General features: G+C 41.9%; 1 protein-coding gene and 1 long non-coding RNA gene across 4 annotated transcripts in view; one reads left to right on the forward strand and one right to left on the reverse strand.

Annotated features, from left to right (window-relative positions):
* Positions 1–23,769, forward strand: part of HEG1 (heart development protein with EGF like domains 1) — a 60,909-nt gene that overhangs the window by 7,440 nt on the left and 29,700 nt on the right. For all 3 annotated transcript variants that reach the window (XM_083584343.1, XM_083584344.1, XM_083584345.1), the window contains exons 2-6: positions 15,765–16,100; positions 16,666–16,992; positions 19,598–19,921; positions 20,438–20,761; positions 22,768–23,094. In XM_083584343.1, coding sequence (XP_083440469.1) covers positions 15,765–16,100; positions 16,666–16,992; positions 19,598–19,921; positions 20,438–20,761; positions 22,768–23,094 — 1,638 coding nt within the window. The remainder of the gene's footprint in view (positions 1–15,764; positions 16,101–16,665; positions 16,993–19,597; positions 19,922–20,437; positions 20,762–22,767; positions 23,095–23,769) is intronic.
* On the reverse strand, positions 954–6,607 carry LOC310749465. Its single transcript, XR_014541644.1, has 3 exons — positions 6,240–6,607; positions 1,819–1,958; positions 954–1,513 (listed from the first exon to the last, which is right to left on the reverse strand). It is a non-coding gene; the product is annotated as an uncharacterized lncRNA (long non-coding RNA).

Below are 23,769 nucleotides of genomic sequence, written 5' to 3' on the forward strand. Positions count from 1 at the left end.
GATGCAGGGACAAAGATGGCAAAAGTTGCAGAGTTGACACATTATTTGAAAAGAATAGATTATTTATACCTCTAATAAGGTAAAGAAGAAGAAGAGTTTGGATTTGATATCCTGCTTTATCACTACCCGAAGGAGTCTCAAAGCGGCTAACATTCTCCTTTCCCTTCCTCCCCCACAACAAACACTCTGTGAGGTGAGTGGGGCTGAGAGACTGCAGAGAAGTGTGACTGGCCCAAGGTCACCCAGCAGCTGCATGTGGAGGAGCGGGGAAGCGAACCCGGTTCCCCAGATTACGAGTCTACCGCTCCTAACTATTACACCACACTGGCTCTCCCTGTAATATAAATCTTTAGAAGAGAGGGTCATTGTGATCTACCAAAGTAAAGATGACTGTTGAAGGTTCTCCTCCCCCAACATGTGTATAACTACCCAGGGTATTAAATATTGCCCTGAAGAAGAGCTGTGTATCATGGGATACCATGAGGTAATTTTGGACTCTGGACTTAATGGTCTTACAGTTTATTTCCATACATGTCTATTCAGACTCAAGTCCCATTAAGTTCAGTGGGAATTAAAGCCCTGGTAAGTGTAGGACTGTGCCTTTATTTAAGTTAATGGATCCCCCTGCTTTAAGATGTGTATATTTCTTTGACATGCGATGAGGAAGCTATGTTGCATTTGGGGGCCGTCCTGCTCATTCTGCTGAATGGGGCTCTGGACCTCTGCCCCAGAGCCCTGCCCTGACACTGTTGGGATGTAGATAATCCATCGTTTTTGAACAATGAAACAGGATGTCCTGCAAGTCAATGATTCACAAGGAGATAAGAGGGACTTAAATTTAATAATGTTCTATGAGTTGACTGCATAATTAAATTAATATATCCTAGGTCAGCTTAGGGTATATCTGGGGTATTATTTCAAATAGATCTGAAATGTGAGCGGAGCCTAAGTTGCATTGGAAATCCACATTGAGTTTCAAGTTCCAGTGCTGCCAAGGCAACCATCACAGATCCATGTGTATTCTTGCTTTATTATCTCCCAAAGTTATTGGACTCCTTTTTTTGCCATATCATTTTTATTAATTTTACAATAATGCTTTCCATTACAATCTCTCCTCTTACATTATACATTTTGGCATTTTAGAGCCATGACTTCCTTTAAACCTTCCTTGTGATTTTCTATCTTTCATTTCAAATTTCTGCATTTTCACTACTTAACCATTGCTTGCAAATCAAAAACATCAAAGGCTCATATTTTCTTATTCTTCTCTGCAGTGATTTTTGTACCTTTCCTTACAAAGCTTCTTGCAATCCTACCAATGTGTTTGATTGACTACAATTGTCTTTCAAATAATTTACAAAATTAGTCCATTCCTTGAGGAACTTCTGGTCCCGCTGTTCTCGGATTCTTCCCGTCATTTTGGCCAGTTCCGCATACTCCATTAACTTCAGTTGCCATTCTTCCTTTGTCGGTAATTCCTCTTGTTTCCACTTCTGTGCTAATAAAATTCTTGCTGCAGTTGATGCATATAGGAAAAGCTTAGTATCTTGTCTGTTAATGTCTGTACCTACAATTCCCAGTAGAACAGCTTCCGGTTTTTTAGTATATGTATATTTCAACATTTTATTAATTTCAAAGTGGTTTGTCCAATTGAGGAACATTGGTTTTTAGGAGTTTCCAGAGGAACTGGACACAATTCTGATGGACAAAGCAAAACCATTACAAAAAAAAGTTATTTCAAAAAGCAGCATTGAAGTCAAGACCTTGGCTATTTAACGGGCAAGTCAAGGCTCACAATTCATCATGAAGTCTAATTACCTTTGTTGCTGTACTTTATTACGTTTTATTGTGGACTCTGGGGATAATTGCATCTGTGTCTAGGAGGTTTTAGTGCTTGTCACCTGCAAAGACATTCTGCCCTTGGTGCAGGTTCTGCAAGCCCATATGAAAATGTAGCCCTGAAAAAGATCCAAGCATTTAAACAGCCATTGTTACTTGATCCCAGCTTAAATTACAGAGCGAAATGCTAAACATTTCAGTCCTCTTTGGGATATTATCAACTCATTTATCCAGAGTGGGATGTGATATACTGCTAGGCTGGCAGATAACACAGCAAATAAAGGCTCTTTCAAATAGTAGTTCTTAAAGAAGAAACGCGATCTCTGCTTGGAATAATGAGGAAAAACAGGCGAGTTGGTCTGATGCCTTTCTTTTTAACTGCAAATTTTCTGTGGCAGCATAAATGAGTTGAAAAAGATACACTTTCATGCCTACTGACTTGTATTTAGATTGTTATTTAGATATGCTTCAGAGCTAATTAAAAAAAAGTAACTAGAATTCATATCTGAGGATTAGTATCCACATATTTGCAACAAACAGAAAAATTAAATTTGGGTCCCCATCTGCTTATACCCTGGCCTTGCTTTTTCAGGTGGGTGGGGTACAAACAGGACCTATAACAAAATATTGATCTTTTATCTGTACCACCTAACAAAAGTGCTCAACTTTCCAGTCAGCTTTGTCTCCTGAATGACACTCCATTTCACCACGATATCCTTTTTGTTGTTGTTATTGTTGTTGCTTTTTCTTAACCCATTGGAGGAGGGCCTTCTTTCAAATGTCCTCACCTGCATACAACAGGTGCCCTTTTGGACAGTTTGTGCAATTTTGGTTGCAATCCAATACATAAATATATATCTGGGACTTACTTCTGAATAGAAATACAGTGGTACCTCGGGTTACATACGCTTCAGGTTACATACGCTTCAGGTTACAGACTCCACTAACCCAGAAATAGTGTTTCAGGTTAAGAACTTTGCTTCAGGATGAGAACAGAAATCGTGCTCCAGCGGCGCGGCGGCAGTGGGAGGCCCCATTAGCTAAAGTGGTGCTTCAGGTTAAGAACAGTTTCAGGTTAAGAACAGACCTTCAGAATGGATTAAGTACTTAACCTGAGGTACCACTGTATGTAGACTTTCACTGTTCATTTATTGCTTGTGACTTTTCCTCCCTCCTTTTATTTTTATTTTTAAATACAAACTTAGGTGTGTGTTCTTAAGGGGAGGGGTCCCATTCCTGCTCATATAATAGTAATTGGTTTGGGTTGTGGTTTTGTTTCGTTTTTTTGTTTGTTTGTTTTTGTGGGGTTTTTTTTTACATGCACCTTTTATTGACAGGCTGTTAACTGCCTTGGATATTGCACTTCATGGAAGAAAGGCAGTAAAATCAAATAACTACACGGGACCTTTAAGATAAATACAAGGTGGCCCGGCTCACAATCTTTTAGCTTTCAAACAGGTGTACAGATGAAGTGAATGGGAGAAGGTGGTCCTTTTGCTCAAGAGCAGAGGACGTCCAGAAGGACATGAGCATGGATGCATGGCCAGCCACAGGGTTGGCACAGGAATTCCTTGGCAGAAGCCTGGGTGGCTTGGAAGCCGGCACAAAGCAGCTTGTTGGGGAAGGAGGCTTGGCAGAGCACAAAACCTCCTCTAGCCCCATAATCTCATTTGGAGTAAAGTGATCCCCGCACTCCAGCCAAGATGGCTTGTGGCTTTTGTGGGGATGAATGCAGCAGATGTTAAATCACAGGGGAATGTTAGCCCTTTGCTGTTAGATACCTCCTAGCCTTGTGGCTTTCAAGCTCAATACTGAAATGTAACTGGTGGGGCTTTGATTAGGAAAGGAAAAGCCTGCCCAAAATTTGCAGCTCCCCACCCCCTGGCCATCCTCTCTCTCCTTTATGCCAGTAGGCAAGATGGTTCGTGTCAAGGGGGAAGAGGTGAAAATTATAGGGTGTAGAGAGATCCAAGTGCAGTTCAGACTGAAGCAGCTACACCCTTCTGAGACAATGCACTGGAAGGATGTGCCTAGGAGGGGCCTGGGCTTGGGAGTTCCGCTCTCTGTGAGCTGTGGGGAACGGGATGCCATTCCAAGGAAGGAGGAGGTAAGGTGAAGAAGGTGGAATACTCCCGGCTGGCGCCTCATGCCCTGAGGACCACTTAAATCAGGAAGCCTGCCCTTCCAGCCTAGCTGAGACCTATTGGACTTTATGAGGCTGAATTAGATCAAGTGCCTACAGACTGGCTACATCTGTGCAGCGCAGCACTGTGCTGAAAAAAAATGCAATGCTTGCTCAACTACAAAATCTGGTTATTTCATGCAAAGATCATTTTAATGAAGGCTTTCTCTTAGTTAATTGCCCTTTGACTAATTCACTTAGCTGACCTTTTTTTTTTTAAGTACCACAGAATTGTTTCCTTAGCTGACCTTTTTTCTAAAAGAACAAAACACCAAACCACAGAATCGCTCTGTTCCTTTCGATAGACCTTTGCATCGTACTTGCTTGCCTCTTTATGTGACCTTAATCTGCAGGGTGTTTAATTAAGCCTTCCTTACGGACACCCCCAGTGTGGTACCCCTTGCTCACTCCTGATGCATTTGCGGCACTCAGGACACTCCCAGGCTGTTCCTACATTTGAGAGGGATTCAGTCACATACTGGCAGAAGCACCTTGTGCAATTGCAGTGGGTCTGGAGGTCTCGCTCAACAAATCCGCTCAGGCTAAATTTCAGCCGTGTGTAAGGTTGGCTTGGTGTCTGCTTCTGCTTTGCACCTTATGCTCATGAGGGGGTGATTTGTAACAGAGAAGCAGCTTTACTCTTCTCTTGCCAGCCATTTTTCTTTTGAAACTCCCCCTTCCACACACCAATTTACTATGCTGTTTCAGGTCTGTATTTCAGACTTAAACACAGTTGAGTATGGGCTAGCAGGGGAAGAGTTAAGCCTGTTCTCTTCATTATTTTTTTTTATCCATTGCAAATGCTTTCCTCTCCTGGAAGTGTATTTGCAAGGGGACAGACAGTTCCTGTCAGGCTAATGTTGCAAGAGAAGGGCTGTCCTGTAACCTTTAGTATGTCCTTAAAAGATTCTGGAGTATGTTTCCATTTCCCTACCATATGCAGTTCTTGATTTCTCAAGCACATAAGCCTGTCAGAAACTTGCACCTTCCCGCAGATGGTATGCAACCATATAGTTTGACCTAACCATGTGGTGTGAGACAGTGTGGTGTAGTGGTTATAATATTGGACAAGGACCTGGGAGGACTGGGTTTAAATCCCTACTCAGCCACAAGACTTGCTGGGTCACCTTTGGCCAGGCACCTTCTCTTAGCTCAAACTACCTCACAGGTTTGTAGTGAGGATAAAATGGGGAAGGTGGAAGTACCATGTGCATTACCTTGAGCTCCTTGGTAGAAAGGCAGACGTTTAATAAGAAATGCCTAAAATAGCTAGCAAAGAGTACCATGCTAGAAATACCTAGGATGGCAGAAACCACGCCACTCCAGATAATGTTTAAACGAAAATTGAGTAATTCTTTCTCACTGCAGGTTATCAAAATAGATGACCCCCTTTATCTTTTTTCCCCCCAGAAGTGCAACCTTACTTGGTCTTGAAGTAAACCAAGGCCTGGTTCACTGCAATCTCTAGGAGAGTTATCAGGGCAGAAATTTGTGCCTTGCCTGTTTGTCATCTTCACTTAAAATTCAGCCGAGCAAAAAACAACAATTCATTACATACATACAGCTCGGGGCATGTTGCTTCTGAAGCTGCCGTGGTGGGGGTAAAACTAACAGGGTTTAAAAAGCACATAAGGCCTTGCTTATTGGGCAGAGTAGCTTTGAGTACCATGTATCTGGATTTCCCACCTGCTTCAGCCACAACAGGCATTTGTTGCGGTCTGGCATTGCTAAATTCTGTGGTATGGGAAGAAGCAGGACCCCAGGAAGACCATGATAAACAAAGGGTGACACTCGACCCTGTCTCTCAGACTTAGTGGCCTCACGATGGTCTTTCCAAGTGCATATTAAGAAGAGGAAGGTGGGTATTATTAGGGTTTAAAGTGCAGGGTTGGGATCTGAAGGCTATTCTTAGCTCTGCTTCTAACTTCCTGGCTGAAATCCCAGCTTTGCTCAAAGTCGGTAGGAGCCTGCCGTTAACTTCTGTGAAGCCAGGCTCTTAATGACACCCAGATCCCAAATCAGGGAGGCAGAAGTTCACCCAAAAATGTCAGGTTGCAGGCCAATGGTTATTTTTGTGGAGCAAGGGAAATGAGCACTCTTATCACTGCAAAGGCACGAGCCTTGGATCGTGCTTCAGTAGTTGGATACAGAGGCTATACAGAAGCAGGAATCCTCCACACATTTTGGCTTGGGTTTGCTAGCCGTGTTTTGTCCCTACCTTTTTCAGAGTCTTCTGTGCAACTCAGAGAACTTGGAGGGGTGTGTGTGGAATGATGGAGTGGCTTCTCATATGGTCCTGGGCTTTAGAGCACACGGAAGCACTTCCACAGACTCCCAAGCTGAGCACAATGGGATAAACTCCTCCTGAGACTTGGAAAGGGGAGGCGGAGTTAATAGCAATAATTACAAGTAAAAATAAATAAAATACATCTGCCATGGAGTGTAGCCCAGGTTGAACCATCATAGATAGCCCTAAATGCTCCTTTATTCATTCGGTATGTTAGCACTCCTTCTAATAGCAGACTTTGCTGGTGAGCCATGACAGGATTGTAGCCAAAACTGAGGCCCAGAAACAAGAGGGGGAGATATCAGGATGCATGGGGGATCCAATGATGTCAAGAAGTTAAAAAAAAACCTATTGGTTTTACTCTCTCTTTCTCAGAGACCGAAAACTAATACCCCAAACAGCCCAGTGCGGGCTGAGCATTCTCAGTGACCACATAATTCCAGATGTCTGTTCTAGCAGGTAGGAAATAGAAAACTGGCAGGAAGGGCAAAAGGAATGGAGTATCCTCTGGCTGGTTGGCTGGCTGGCCAGCACACTGAACTGGAAAACTTCACACTGCAGCATTTTGTTGCAGGTTGTACTAGTATGTCATTCTTAGGTTAAAGTGCTAATAATTGCACTCAGCTATCAGTTTTAAGACACCGAACCCTAATAAAAATTACAAGGTTCTCGTCACCCCAAATCTGAACTCAGAAATGTCAAAAATGTGGAACAGCTCTGGCATGTCGTTTGGCCGATCCTATAAATGGTTGAAAGATTTTTGTCCGTGTTATTGTTCAGCTCTGTTCCTGTTTAATTGCAGCTTTCCTGTGGGTTGCAGGTTATATAAGAATGTAGACATTTCCTGATTACTGTCTAGCAGAATATCTGAACCCTAGCTTAACATGACATGTTTGGCATTTGGATGACAATGAAAATCTTCATATATGGAAAACAATCCAGTTTCCATGGCCTCCTCGTGCCTACTCTGAAGGCACGCTTTGGTAGCTAAGGACATTTCCTTACAGTTATCCAAATCTGATGTGCTATAAAATTAACCCAGCAAAGGCTCTGCCAGGCAATGTTCTGATCACTCAGGCCTGAAACTATATTTCATCCCAGTCAACCTGTTCTCCACACACTCAGGGAGCTGCCATGGTTTTCATTGTGTTTCCCCGTGCCCCCTGCCTCCACCCGCCTTTTTATACTCTCGGCTGGCCCCTTTTGCAGCCAGGATGTTTTTTTTCTTGCCATTTTATTGTTCCAGTGACCTAGCAACTCTGCACCGGTGGACTCTTGCCAGTCAACTTCCTCTCTGAGCTGCCTGACAGACTCCAATGATGTTGCCATCAGAAATGAGTAGAAGTTGAAATGGTGACAAAATAGGGTCCCCCCTCCCTCTCATAATTCCTACTCATCCACATTATTCCTCGGTTGTTGTGGTGGCTGTAGTTCTTCTTCTTATTGTTATTAAAGCCCAAAGCATCAATTCTGTTTTACCAGGAACAGAAAGAGTTCAGAAGAGAATTCCAAATGGGAATATAGATACTGGGTGGTGTAACATTTTAAACAAGCAAGAAAATCCATTTATACCAGAATGAACTTTGCTAATCTTGAGCACTGTCAAGAAGATAAGCTGAAAAGCACGTCAATAAAGCAAAATCATATGCAGAATTTATAGAAAGACGCCTTGGTGTTCATTATGCACCAGAAAACAATACTTATAACAAACCAATGCCTACTGATGATTCTGAATAGAAAGGAGTCTGTTAGCAGAAAAAATATTGCTGTAGATTGAGACTGTGCCCAAAAACCATCACAGCCCTTATGCTGGTCTCATGCTGAACATTTTTTTAGCATTCACAAAACATGGAGAGTCCCTCTTTCAAGTATTATTCAAAAAGAAATAATAACGGATTGGCAACCTTACTTTTTAATTTTTGTAGACTTAGAACATAATAATATTGATGATGGTGGTGATTAATAATTCCTTAGAGGTGCATTGGCTCATTATGAGTTCTTAATGCATGGAAGCTAGCCCTTTTAAAGGGCTCTCATCTTCTCCTGTGCATTTAAACCAGTTTCTAGTCTACTCTGTGGTAATTTTCTCTCTCTTTCTGTGGTGGGCTGTGAGACCTACTTGGATTTATCTGGCATTGGCGTCCTGTCTTTGCTTGTTTTCCTAGTATAGAACACAGTAGGAACAAAATGGAGAGACATTACAAATGAAGTGATCTGCATAAGTAAATAGGAATGTGGAATGTCAATAAGAAGTACTGTATTTTTCACCCTATAGGACGCACTTTTTCCCCTCCAAAAATGAAGGGGAAATGTGTGTGCGTCCTATGGGGCGAATGCAGGCTTTTGCTGAAGTCTGGAGAGCGAGAGGGGTCGGTGCGCACCGACCCCTCTCGCTCTCAAGGCTTCAGGAAGCTCTCCGCAAGCCTTGGGAGCCCGCGGGAGTTCCCGCCGGGCTCCCAAGGCTTGCGGACAGCAGCCTGCATCCCAAAGCCTGGGGCGCACTGAACAGCACACCCTGGGCTTTGGGCAGCTCTCCGCAACCCTTGGGAGCCTGGCGCGACTTCCCGCCGGGCTCCCTAGGCTTGCGGATAGCAGCCTGTTCTGGGGGCTGGGGTCGGGGGAAGCTCGGGCTTCCCCCGCCCCAGCCCTGCGCCTGGGGGGGGAAATAAATTTTTTTCTTTATTTCCCCCCCAAAAAACTAGGTGCGCCCTATGGGGCGAAAAATACGGTATAGAGAAAACTTCATGTAATTCAACAAATGCAATACCAAAACAGATTTGTATATATTTTGATAAATACCACCTGTAAAACAAAACATGCAGCACTGTTGTTGATTTTAGGATGCTACAGTCAAGCAGATTGCAGGTGCCGCATTTATATGCCCAAATGGAACCACAGATTCTCACAAAAGGCACCAGTGCTTCCTGTGATCTTCCCAGTGGCCTGTGTGTGCTCCCAAGGCATGTGTGTGGCAGCTCTCTCTCTAAGTGTGAACTTGTCCTCAGAAACAAAATAATTGCATTCCCAGAATTTCAAAGCCCATTACACTGGGCTTGGTGCTGGTTGCTCAATATTCAAGGTTTACAAATAATGTGAAATAAATGTGCTGTGGCTGCGCACGTGCCAGAGTGTGGCCTGCATGAGACCACGCTGGTGCAGTTTATTAAAAAAATAGTGGTACTTGTATGTGGTCTGTCCATGTGGTTTCCATTGTTTCCCTTTGTGCTGAACAGGTTGCCTGTCCCACTAAGGAAAGGGTTAATTGCATTCCCCTGCTTATCAGAGAAAACAGTACACCCTTTTTAAGGAATATTCTCCACATGCTGAGGACGCTGTAGAATTGGTTTTCTGCTTTGAGGATTTTTCTCAGTGCTGCTCCTTTCAGGGAAAGAACACGGAAGGAAACTGAAAGAGTCCAGATTTAGGACCGAAGCTTTTGTTCGCACAGCACAAACTCGCTTGGCTCCAAAACGGCCTCCACCCATAATCATTACATCCGCAGCAGTGTTTGAAAAACACAGTCCAGAGAGCTGCTTTCCTAGTAGCTGATAAAGGAGTGGGCTGCTAAAGTGTGGGCTGCCACCCCATGAAGCAGGAGAGGCCGACTGTCTTCTTTATTATTCTTTTCAGCCTAAACCTTACTGCTAAAGCTTTCCTACACAGACTGAGGAACAAGGGAATACAGATTTTCTTCTGTGACTCTCTTTCTCTCTTTCTCTCTCTTGAGTGTGAAGACTTACTGTGGATTTTGCCAGATCGCAAACATTATTTTTACAGTTTCAGTTACTTTTCTCATGAGATTCTCTTTTTGTTCAGTGCGGTTTAATTTACAGAAAGATGAAGAACATATCTTTTTAGCTTTAAGGTTGCCAGATGCTCCTTTACTTAGAAGACACCCTTTCTACGGAAGGGAGTAACCAACCACTTCAGAACATGGCATTTGCATTAAGTACAATATGTACCTCTCATTTCAGAGACCACAACGATTGAGGGCCCAAAAAACAGACATGGTTCCTGCTAGAGATGTGTGATGCCCCCCCCCCCCATTCTTTGCCCTTGAATCAGTGCATAAGCTAGAGTACTGGATATAGTTTAGGGAGATCCAAGTATAAATTGTATTCATAAATGATGCTCAGCGGATACCTTTGGGCCAGTCACTTTTTCTAAACTACCTCATAGGGCTATTGTGAGGGTAAAGTGTTGGTTGGGGTGGGAGAGACCATGTACACTGTCCTGAGGAAGGGAAGGGGGGGAAATGTAATAAACAGCAAATGACGGGAACAAAGTTGCGTAGAGTGACTCTCGGTGACTGTTCCTCTACAGCTATGAAACTTGTAAACTAGGGATGTTTAAATTTAAAGTGTGAGCGAGCCAAAATACACCCACCAACCATGCTCTCTACTGACTGTATATTAGGCAAGCTTGTGAAGAGGTCTTACTCAGCTACTAATGTATGACTGACAGTACATGGGATGATACCCTGATCAGGCCATTTCCAAAGTTTGCTAAATGTTTAGCTGGTGGGTAGGCAGGCCTTGCCTACATAGCCTCACAATCACCTCATGTGTGTCTTGTTGATAAGAGTTCCGATATGGTTAAATTTTATTTCATTTTAACTGGTTGTTTTCTTAATCTATGTTTTCAATTTGTTAAAGCACAGCCTGAGTCTTTGCGATGAAGAGGACTAGAAACCTAAGTGCCGTATTTTTCGCTCTATAAGACGCACCAGACCACAAGACGCACCTAGTTTTTGGAGGAGGAAAGCAAGAAAAAAATTATTCTGATTCTCAGAAGCCAGAACAGCAAGAGGGATCGCTGCGCAGTGAAAGCAGCAATCCCTCTTGCTGTTCTGGCTTCTGGGATAGCTGCGCAGCCTGCATTCGCTCCATAAGACGCACACACATTTCCCCTTTTTAGGAGGTAAAAAGTGAGTCTATAGAGCAAAAAATACGGTAAATGATTAATCCCTTCTTTTATTCAATAAGATTTGCTAATCAAATTCCTTTTGTATCATAATATTAAAAATATAATGCTGTGTAAACAGCACATTTATAGTGGATTGTGTCCTCCAATCCATACACACATAATGTAGCTGTTGAAGGGTGGAATCTGCCAAGGTCAAATTGTGGGGAAGGAGCTCATTATCTTTAACCTATTGAGTGATATAATTTTCCACTTTTTGTCTCTGAATGTTTAATTTGTAAATGTGTTTTGAAAGGATAACTGCAGACGACGAACTCTGAAGTATTCAACCATTCAAAATTTGAATAAATCAGAACTCAGAACTTCGTTTCTCTACTCAGCAGAGTTGCTTATCCTGGCATCCCAGCTGAAAAGCAAACACTTTTCTCTAATTCCCTTCTGCAAGTCTTCCAGTTAGCCTTTATATTCTGCCCAGAAATGTTTCAAAAACGTTTTGTTTCATTTTCCCGGTGTAGTAACAAATACATACAAAAGGAAAGGGTGAGGAAATGAAGGGGCAAATAAAAATAATATAATTGTACCAATACAAAGTATTTTGTTACAGATCAGATATGCATTTTTCAAAAAAAATAATAATACTGTATACAGAGAAATGAAAAATACAGTTTCCCTTGTCAGCAGATGCCATAAATAAGTTAACAGAACAGGGATGCATGCAATACCAAAGGGGCATGTATAATTAATTCATAAATTAAGCCTATCTGGGCTGTTATACATTGATTTCATAGAGTCTGTGAAATTTAGAAAAGGTAGCCATCTTTATTTCTTTTTAAAACCCTACAAATGTTGGGTTTAAAGTTCCTAAAATGTTTATAATATTTTCATTTAACAGCTGCCACATTCCAATACTTCCATTCGGTAATCCCCCTTTTTAGGAGTCTCACTTATGGGAGTTAATTTGAGCTTTGCTATCAATTGAGCAGGAACAGGATTTGAGTTGTGAGCTTATCAGACTATACAAGTTAAGTAGGGTCAGGCCTCAACAAGTCTTAGTGGCTATCCTTTGCAGAAATGGAGCGAGAGGATTCAGAGTCTATGTGCCTTTGACCTCTGTGAAAATAAAGATTTGAGTCGTATGGTAATGTTAGTGAGCTTCCTGCTGTTTGAGGCATGAACGAAACCTGTAATCAACTGGAGCACATAAGGAACATAATTTTAGGGAGATATTTCTGCACTTTATTTAAAAGGCTTGTATTCCACTTTTCAGAACAGTCAGCCCACAAAGTGGCTTCCGATCCCTGAAATACACTAGTAACAATCATTAAAATACAAAACAAAACAAAATTTTTTCTTTCCAGTAGCACCTTAAAGACCAACTAAGTTAGTTCTTGGTATGAGCTTACGTGTGCATGCACACTTCGTCAGATATCTGACGAAGTGTGCATGCACACGAAAGCTCATACCAAGAACTAACTTAGTTGGTCTTTAAGGTGCTACTGGAAAGAAAAAATTTTGTTTTGTTTTGACTATGGCAGACCAACACGGCTACCTATCTGTAACTAAAATACAAAAGCAAAACTGTTGAATCTGATTACAGTCAGACAATTAAACACGGACTAAAATAGGCTGAAACCAGCATTGGACATGCATGGCCCAACCATTCTACCAATCTCACATTTTAATCCTCAAAGGCCATTCTAAAACAGCACACTTTTAGAGCTCATTTAAAAGAGCTGAGCGACAGGGCTTGCCTGTTGTCCCCCTGGAACTGAGTTCTATAAAGGGGAGGGGAGACCACAGAAAAGGCCCTGCTCCTTGAAAGTGCCAGGTAAATAACTGTTGGCATCGTTGTCTGCTTGACCATCTCTTGCAGGGCAACCACATAATTGGGAATGGTAGAAAAGGCAGGGCTGGTGCTGCTGACAGATGAACACATGTCATAGATTTAAAGGCAACTATCTTGAACTTACTTCCAAGGAAATGTTCATGGGGGTTGGGCTGAACAGAACTCAGACTGATTTATAAATAACGCAAATAGCAGCTGTAAATTCAATGGCAAGAGTAAAAAATATATGATGAAGTCCATTGTAATGTGCTATACAAATAGATCACATCCATTATGTGTTGTTTTAAGAACTTCTCACAATCCAGTCAAACAGCTAAAGTGGAAACCCAGAAGTTGGGTTAAAAGCAGAATCTGTTTATGCTGGATGCATTATAACAGTATCACAAATGTGTAGGAGGAAGTAGCATTTATAATAGGCAAGTCTGGTAATCATCACAACTCATGTTGTAGTTATAACTCGGGAAGAAAGCCACAGATACCGAAGGCTGTGCGATAATTTCATATTGCAACTAAAATAATTTATCTTAACAAGAGGAGAGGATGGACACCATTTCTGCTCAAATCAGGAGGCAGTGGCTTTCTATGTGACAAAAGAATTTATAACTGAACTTTACCTCTATGTAGAGGGAGTTACTTATATAAGAGGCCATTGTAACTTCTGCTAAGCTAATCTATCTCAAAAGACCAGTTTTCCTATTACTTGTTATCTTACTTTCCTCAATATTATAAGATCTGCATCCAGATTGGAATTGCTTTTTAGGTGTTCTAATTGTTTTATCACTTGTACGCTTGCTACCCTCTTTTGCAGGATGGGGGGTGGGGAATATAAGTTTAATAAACAAATAGTAAGATAAGGATTTCTTTCTCATGCACTTGATCTAGAGCGTGAAGGAGCCAAACCTTTACTAAGGCTATATATACATAAAATGCAGTGAGGATCATCCATCACAAATCTTAAAAACAACCGTAACTAAAGACAATGATAGAAGCCGTTGACTAAAATTCAGGGTAAAGAGTACCACTTGTATAGCATCAGAAATACAACAAACTAGGCATCAGCAGGGGCAGCCCAAGACTGATACAAAGAATGAGTTCACTGTTGGTATAGATCAGTGGTGGCCAAACTTGGCCCTCCAGCCATTTTTAGACTACAACTCGCATCATCCCAAGCTAACAGGACAAGCGGCCAGGGATGATAGGAATTGTAGTCCCAAAACAGCTGGAGGGCCAAGTTCGGCCATAGCTGGTATCATAACTGTTTTGATGAGTCCACTCTTTAAAATTCTGACTACATCTCAGTATATGTGCACATGGACACACACAGAGAGAAAGTGGAAGCGTGTGAGAGAACAAGCAAGAAAGCATAACACAACCTTAAAGGGAAAATCATGTGGGAGGACTGTCAACACTTTCCAGAACCTCTGTGTCACAAAAGAGCATGTGATTCCACCCGGATAAGGCATTAGTGTGTCACTGAGCAGTCAAGTCTGATGGCTCGTTCCTCAAAACATTTGGAAGGGGGGATGGAAGGCGCATACATTTTTGCATGCCCACACGCATACCCAACTTTTTCTGCTTGAGTGCTGCTAAAAAGGGACTATGGTCCACATTACATTCCAGGCATTGAGTTACAAATGCATGTGCTGCACAGCCTGCTAGGTTTTAGAATTTCTAGAGCAAACTGACCCTAGCAAGCAGCTTGTTGTCTGGGGGCATGATTTGTTGGTGTGACACTGTCTCACTGTGTCACTGATGAGCACTCTGGACACTCATGTGTGCTGGCTCTGGAATGTTGATAACAGTAACCGAACGCACAGGCTTCTCACAGATGAAGGGAACGTACAGGACAGAGTTTGCCAGACCACTGTTGTTATGAGAATAGAATTGGCTTTGCCTTGTATGGTCCTAGAAGAGATTCTGAATCCAGGAATACATTATCTGAAAGCACATCTTCCCGTCTCTGTGTTTAAGCTGAAACATCTTTACATATGGATAACTTGTGGGTTTCCCAAAGGCATCTGGCTGGCTACTGTGAGAACAGGATGTTGGACCATATGGGCCATTGGCTGGATCCAGCAAAGCTATTCTTATGGTCTTATGTTCTTAACTTGCAAGGATCGTGGGTTTCGCTAAAGCATGATCACCTCTGGTAATGATCACCAACTGTTTGCAGCCAACCCATGGTCTCTTGGAAAGATGTTAAAAATAATTAGGAGGATAAATTAGGTCAACAGGGTGTAATTACGAAGCTGGGATACATTCCAAAGTGCAGTAATTCATGCAGCTATGACTGCCAGGGGCAGGGGATATGAAAACAAAGGATTCTATGGTGGTGTAGTGTCTGTTGCTAGAGAACTATTGGCTCTGGGATGATATGAAAAAATTAATGCCCAGAATTTTTTGCTGCTGCGTTGCTATTGGTAGTCTGAAATGAGAAATGAGTGGAAACCCAAGATGATTCACATGAGATGTGACGGAGGGGGCACATGGGCATGCACATACATACATTCTCCCTCCCTCTCTGTTTTTGTTCACACATGCACACACATATGCACAGGTTGGGCCCAAACACACACAAACATAACAACCATCTGCCCTCCGCTAATAAATTTGTGACTTGTCCAGGGTAATTAGGATCAGACCTGGTTTTGCTTCTGTTTTAATGATATTTTTTTTCTCCCTTCCAGCCATTATGAGCAGCAAAAGTTCCAACATCGAAACAAGGACTTCCAGCTCTCATGCACACAGTACAGATGCCTTCAGTGCCCTTGGCAGTGTCAAAGGAAGGACACTGTGGACGATAACCGACAGTGCTTCTGTGTCTACAGCCAGAACAAGAAACTCTGCTTATATTGAAATGATCAGGTCTGGAGATACAGCTCAGCAGTCATCTTCGGTGATGCAGGCCAGAAGAGCTGATACCTCACCAAGTTCCTTGGATATTGCTGGATTTGAAACAGGGACTTTGAGGATACATTCTCCCAGGACACCCGTTTCTTCACTTTCAGAGGATAATCACCCAAGTGAGTTCCACCATCAAAAGTCTTTTTGTATCTGAACGGACTGACAAGCCCTGGGAAAATACCTGAAGCAATAAAGCTGAATGGGTGTGTGTAAGAATAAGGAGAAGTTGGATGAGGCACAGATTAATTTGAAAGGCTATGGTCATTCCTTTGTTAACGATTAGATGTACGAACATAAAGGTGTTTAATGGTGTTTGTCATCATGAAATTATACATGTTTGTAGTTAGTCTTAGTTGAATTTAACTGGAAAATAAAAACAAATGGAATCTGAGACACGCCCCCCCCCTTTCAAGCAAAGGTATGAATAAGATGCCACACAAAGCTGAACCTGCATACATTTATGCAAATAACGAATTTTGTATATATTCGCCTATTTTGCAAGATTTACCCTCCAGTTGCTTTTTTGTGTAATGCCCAAGTATAATATACGGTAGTTGTTGCAAGTTCTGTACAGTTCTTGACACCAGATGTAATTCAAGACATCGGATGGAAGCCATGGTTCCACCTCAAATACCACATTGTTAGAGCCTGATAGGGTTTAATTTTCTCATTTCATATTTACAGTTACTGGGAGCAGGCACCATATAGATAGAAGGTGGGATGCAGACAGCACAACATCCAGTTTGCATATCATCAGCATGGACAGTTCAACAACGGCCAACAGAGGCACAGAAAGGACTTCACGGTTTCTTACAGACAGTGTCGCTCTGACTGATTCATCAAGAAAAGACCCAGTTTCTCAGAGGGAAGTCACCACCTTTCCTGATCGAACCCAGTTCCCATCTCATGCAACACATTCCAGAGGAAGAAGTAACACATCAAAGGTCACACAATTTCCTGATTCTTCAGCAAGGATTCGGCTTGCCCAGTTTTACTTGCCTCCAAAGACTAGTATGTTGTTGTTTTTTCTGTTCCAAAAGTCTACTTCTTAATGAATTTCCATAGAGAAATAATAGCATTATACTGTTTTAGAACTGCTGTAGTGTAATGCCATGTGTGCTGTGAGCCAGGAAGTTGCTGCAGATTTTATCTCAGCTGAGCAAATATTGGTGGCGACAGGGAAGCCACTATTTCTTAGCCTCCTTGCATCTCAGATATTGGGATGATACTTGGCTATCTTGCAGAGTTTTTGAAAGGATTCCTGAGATAATAGATGTGAAAACTTTAAGTTCTCTAGTATGTTCCAAAATGCAAAGGATTGTTTATGATTAGTTTGAGGGGGTTTTCTCCAGAAGTGGTAAGGCAAGTCACCCTTATGATTTGAGGACTAGATCAGGCTTCCTCAACCTCGGCCCTCCAGATGTTTTGAGACTACATTTCCCAGTATCCCTGACCACTGGTCCTGCTAGCTATGGATCATGGGAGTTGTAGGCCAAAAACATCTGGAGGGCTGAGGTTGAGGAATCCTGGACTAGATTCTTGGCATGCTGTTCAAAAATAACAACAGAAACTATGTTGATATTTTATGTGAAATCAAAACAATTGTCGTTCTATGTCATGGTAGAAGTCTGTTGATAGTGGATAGCAAGATTCCTCACTGAAATTCATAAAGCAGAGCATGATGAAGCTATCCGTTCCTTGTTGTTAATCATCAGCATGGATAGTATACTTTTGGTAAAGACTGAGGTTCCCATCTGGGGTTTCATGACCAGTAACCACTGGAAGACATCTTTTTCACTTACAGGAAAAAGGTAGATGGAAAGGGGAAGATGGTTCCTATGTTTTTAAATAGTTGTGCAAAAGAAGAAATTTCACCAGGAATTTTGGAGAGTTGATTTAGGTTCTAGACGGGTGAATCCTGATAAGACAAAAGTGGAAAAGATGCAATGTGGGGAAAATCCTACTGCTTCCACAGTATCCCTTTTCTTTAGAATCACCTTCTTTTGTTCACTCACATTTCTTCCCATGTTTTCCCACCTCCCACCCCATGAGGAGGCACAGTTTTAGCACCAGCAATCGGCAAAGCACTATTAATGCTTTTCAGAACTTCTGTGCCTTTAAATGGAACACTTCCTCTTTATTGCTTCCTGTTGATCCAAGCTGGGATTTTATTTGTTCACCTCTTGAATAGCCTTTCCCAATTTATTTCATTTATTAATTTGCTACCCAACCCTTCCTCCCAAAGGAGCCCAGGACAGCAAAACAAGAAAGCAACACAATTCAGTTGCCCCACTCTCAGTTTCTCTTCCAGGCGGTGGTGGAGTTTACTACTGATCATTGACTTAGCTCTGGTTTCATTGCTAAGAACAGAAAAGGGAGAAAACCAACAAGTGAAACAGGCAGGGGTAGAGTGAAAAAGGGATGGGCAGAAGAAGCATTGGCTACCTCATATCCTGCTGATGCAATCTGTGCATTCTTTGGGTTGGGACCTGGTAGGAAGAAAAGAGTGAGTGAATGGGGATGCCAAGACTTGGGAGCACTGCTTCCATTGCTTGACAAAGAGGCCATCTCCTTATTTGGGACCAAGGGTATTCAGTGGGCATACTTACTTGCCAGCAAGATTATTTCGTAGGATGTCTGAGTGGGGGCTTTTGGAATAGCTGTTGGCTTTTGAATTCCTTTTGCCTGCCATTTAGCCACAATCTTATCCTGAACTTTGATGGCTTGCTGCACTTTGATCCTTGCTGCAAAAGGGCTGCAGACATAGCTCATTCAGTTAATGGAAATGGGCTCTTTGAAATACACAATGTCTGTTGGAAGCTGACGGGGTAAATAATCATGGTTGTGTCTTATCAAATGCTGCCTTATTAAAGTCTTGTTATAATAATGCATAGAGGTATAGTGTCACTCTGAGGAGGAGCTTTCAGCTGAAAATGGATTGCATCACAATAGTAACACCAGCTCCCTTTGGTCAATCCCCTCCGCCAACATTGCATGCCACAGTTGTGATGTGCTTTGCAGAGCAAGTCTGAAGGTGCCTTGGCTGTGGTGCAGGTGAGCTTAGCTGGGAGATGACTTTGTGGGCCAAATTAAGACCCCGTGAGCCTAATTTGGCTTGTGGGTGAGAGCCTTGCAGTTAAAGAGAAAATATGTTGCTCAGAAATATGTGCCAAAGTTAGCATCTTCCCCGTCTTTCCAAGATCTTGTTCTTTTGCTTTCTCAAGTCTCTTGCCCTTTCTGGTCCCGAAACGTGAGTCACACTAGAGGTTCCTTTCATAACACAATCCTATAGCTTTGCAGGGTTTACAGTATTCCACTGGGTTTAAAGTGGAGCAAGCTACTGCTTGTAGGAATTTCCTAAAAATGTAGATATTTTTGAATATTTCAAAGCAGTTCTTTTATACTAGCACTTTCCCCTCAGATTTTATTATAAAGGTTTTAAACCCCGACTTTCCCCCCAAGATTTTATCATTTCTATCAGCTGGTGCAGGGACTGGAGCACAATTAACTTGTTTTCTGTTAAATATGTGTGAATGCAGTTATGGGAAGAAATGCAATAAGATCCACCTTCAGCACCTGCTGGTGGCACATCTAATATCTTGCTCTTCTATTTCAGCTGCAGAAGACAGTAGTCAGCCAAGGAGTAGCTCAAATACAGAGAGAAGCGTTTCCAGTTCCCACACAGATGATGTGTCTGTTTCAGGTTTAAATGACAGGGGTGGAGAGAGGACATTACGTACTTTAAGAGATGTCAGCAGTTCTCTTAATGCAACGCATATATCCCCAACCACTAGCAATGAAATCTCCACCTCTTCAGGCCTCATGGGTTCCTCACATGTGTTAACTCCAGTACAGACTGGACAAATGGATTCATCACCAGAGGACAATGATTTCACTGAAGCAGCACTTCCACATTTCCAAGCTCCTTCAGAAACAACAGGTACAGGATGAAGATCTCTTTTATTACAGGTTTTGGAGCACTGTTTCACTTGTCTGGTGTGAAGATGATGCCCAAACATTAGCAATGAATATAAACTTGAAGAGAAAAAGAGCAAATACCTTATAGCTCAGAGACAGGAAACCTGCGTTCCTCAAATGTTGTTGGGCTCTGTCTCCCAGACCCAAAAGCACCAGAGCGCCCTCTACAGCAGCACCCACTTCAGTGCAGGCATTAAAAGCGCAGAAATGAAGCATCCCTACACACACACAGTCATAGGTTCACTCCTTTTTCTACTACTCACAGATAACCACCCTTTTGACTGACTCAACACAGGATCACCCTTTCTCATCATACTCTAAGGCTTCTTTCTGAACTTCATTGCTTTTGTCAGACAAAAGGGGATATGGACTTGTTTTCCATTAGAGCTGTCTGAATATAATTATGGGAAGAAATGCAATGTGATACCCTTTTAGCGCATGCAGATGGCACATCTAATGTCTTGCTCTTGTGTTTCAGCTGCAGAAAACAGTGGTCAGCCAAGGAGCAGCTCAAATACAGAGAGAAGTATTTCCATTTCTCACACAGACGGTGCATCTGTTTCAGGTCTAACTGATAGGGGCAGAGAGAGGACATTGCGGACACTGAGAGACGTCAGCAGTTCTCTTAATGCAACACAACTATCCACAATGGCTAGCAATGAAATCTCCACCTCTTCAGGCCTCACAAATTCCTCTCACATGTTAACTCCAGTACAGACTGGACAAATGGATTTGTCACCAGGGGACAATGATTTCACTGAAGTCACGCTTGCACATTCCCAGGCTTCTTTGGGAATGACAGGTAAAGCATGAAGATCTCTTTTATTCTAAATCTCAGTGTACTGTTTCACTTGCCTGGTGTAACAATGAAACCAAAGCATTAGGATGAATAGATTTAAAAAATGAGAGCAAGAGGAGATAGGCTAAGATCAGAGAGACAAACCACTAAAGGAAGTTTGGAAATAAACTTGTCTACAAATGTGCAGACAACTGAAGGAAGTTAACAGTAGCTCTTTATTCTTAATTTCGTTTAGAAAACAGGACAGGTGTTATGGTATGTTTGAGCCCACTCAAATCTGCGTCAGATTCAGTCACTTATTATCCTGATTTTTTACACTAAGGAAACTTTAAAATCTTTTTTAAAAACTTTAAAAAATGGAGGACTATGCAAACATGAGGTTTTAATTGTTGGTCATTATTCTTTAAGACTAGAATATCTAAATAGTATAGTACAGTGGTACCTCGGTTTAAGAACAGTCCGGTTTAAGAACAATTTGGTTTACAAACTCCGCAAAACTGGAAATAGTGTCTTGGTTTGCAAACTTTACCTCGGTCTAAGAACGGAATCTGAACGGTGGAAGGGCACCAGCTGCTGGAGGCCTCATTAGGGAAAGCATGCCTTGGTTTAAGAACAGTTTCGGTTTAAGAACAGACTTTGGGAACGGATTAAGGTCGTAAACCAAGGTACCACTGTACTGGTATTTCAAATTAGGATTTATTTGCACTTTTGGAGGGGACATGAATCATTTGGCAATGTCCAACAGCACATGAATGGACCTCCACACATGCAATGAGAACAATTCCTTTTCTCCCTTGCAACCTCCTGCGTTGCTCCCCTGTCTACTCCAAACTGACTCCCAACTGTCTTGAACAGATTTTAGGGGCATACTGGGGCAGGGCAGGGGGATCTATTGTATCAACAGTGACTTGTTGGTAGATCACTGGATGTCACCCAATATGCCTTTCAGAACCTTAACAAATTTTGACTGATTGGTTACTGGTAACAATAACAACATATTGTCAAAGATCAATTTTTTTCCTCCTGGAATACATATGTGAGTTTAATCAAGTTAAAACTATATGGCGGATGGAGTGTATGTAATTATATATATTTGTGAAAATGTCTTGCCAACGGGAACACTTGTTTCTTATTAAAGGTGGCTGTTAGAGAGAACTGTTTCAAATGGTACATTAGTTAAATAGTTAAATAAAAATTATGGTTCAGCTTACTGGAAATATAAAAGTATAATAAATTAGAGCAGGGGGATTCAACATGTACCCACATATGCATTTTAACCTATAACAAGTATAAAGATAAATATATATTTTTAAATGGTCTTGGAGATTATAGCAGCTGAAAAACCAGGTACTGAAGTCAAGCAATTTCTCCAACTATTGAGGAATGGATTAATGAAGTATGGAGGTACTTAACATGGTGTGTATATATATATATATATATATATATATATATATATATATATATATTTGAAAGAAAAATGACAAAAAAAGATGCTTTTTATTAATTTATGCTATAAAATGTATTTAATCCAAATTAATGTTTCCAATGTTACGATGACAACTGGAAATAAAAACAAACCATGTACAAAAACATTAAACTTTTTTTGTCATAAAACAATGGGTTGTTTCCAACTAAATATTTGTGTGAGTGGAATGACTTCTGCTCTCGCAGTGGAGCTTCCCATCTCCCCTCCAATGGCCTCGGAACCCTCCTAATCAGAGCAACCCATCAGAATAGATTTGGGTTTGGTGTGGGGGCACAGTGTGGGAGGAGAGGAGGGAAAGTTCTGTTGTGTGGGTGGAAGCCATTCCTCTTGCACATTGATTTTTTTGAATTCAACCATTAATCTAGGCATTCATTATTTTTATTGGGCTGCAGCGCGCATGCCCCCCTTCATGTTTTCCATTTGATCTGCATGATTATAAGAAAACTACATAATAAAACTTGAGATACTCTTTCTATACCTGGAGATGACACATCTCATTTTTTTTTACTGTTGTGTGTTTCAGCTACTGAAGATCTTGATCACCAGTCAGCAAGCAGCTCAGATACAGAGAGGAGTATTTCTAGTTCTCATACTGTCAGTGTACCTGTTTCAGTTCTACCTGACAGAGGTGGAGAGAGGACAGTACAAACTCTAAGCAACAACAGCATTTCTCAGAACACAACACAAAAGTCCATCGCCGGTAATACTGAAATCTCCAGCTCTTCAGCCCTCCCTAATTCTTCTTACATGTTGACTCCGGAGCAGACCAGACAGACGAATTTGTCAACAGAGGACACTGATTTTATTGAAGCAGCTGTTACACATTCCCAGTCCCCTTCAGAAGCAACAGGTAAAGAATTAAGATCTTCTGTTTTGTTACAGATTTGAGAGCACTGGTTTGCCTTGGCTGGTGTAAAACCAAATTTCCTGTGGAAAAAGAGTGGATTGCTCCCAATCCTAGACAATGAGAGAAAGTTCACATAAACTTTGCGTTATAGCCCTGGGGACTCTTGTTTGTGCTTAGAGGACACCTTTGAACAATTTAGCCCTTTTATGACATCCCTTTTCCAGCCCCACCCATCACCCCCTAAGGGCTGATCTGAAGGTTACACACTCCCTGGAAATCAGCATCCGTGTGGTAAGTGCCTTCTCCCTCTCAGTGGTATTGTTTATATAAGTCACCATATGAGCCAGGGCAATAATGTTGGGACTTTCCACACACTCCATGGTGGCTGCTATAGATCATGAGTGGGCTGGAGTAAAAGGAAACGTTTCCCGCTGTGGCCCCAACTCCTGTGGCGAGCTATGCTGCGGCTTGACTTGGGAATGGAAAACTTTCTAAAGGGATGTTGAGCCCCATAAGGAGTGTAGCCTTTTCATCACCTGCTCTGAAAATCCTTTCTTTTCGCCATACTCCAGGGCCACTTCATAAGTTACAGCGTTAACATTGAGTTCACTGATGAACACTTCCATGTGGTGACACTTCCATGCGAGGGACATAATATCTGGTCACATCCACACCATG

This window comes from Podarcis filfolensis (assembly GCF_964270895.1).
Source record: "Podarcis filfolensis genome assembly, chromosome: 1".
Taxonomy (NCBI): domain Eukaryota; kingdom Metazoa; phylum Chordata; class Lepidosauria; order Squamata; family Lacertidae; genus Podarcis; species Podarcis filfolensis.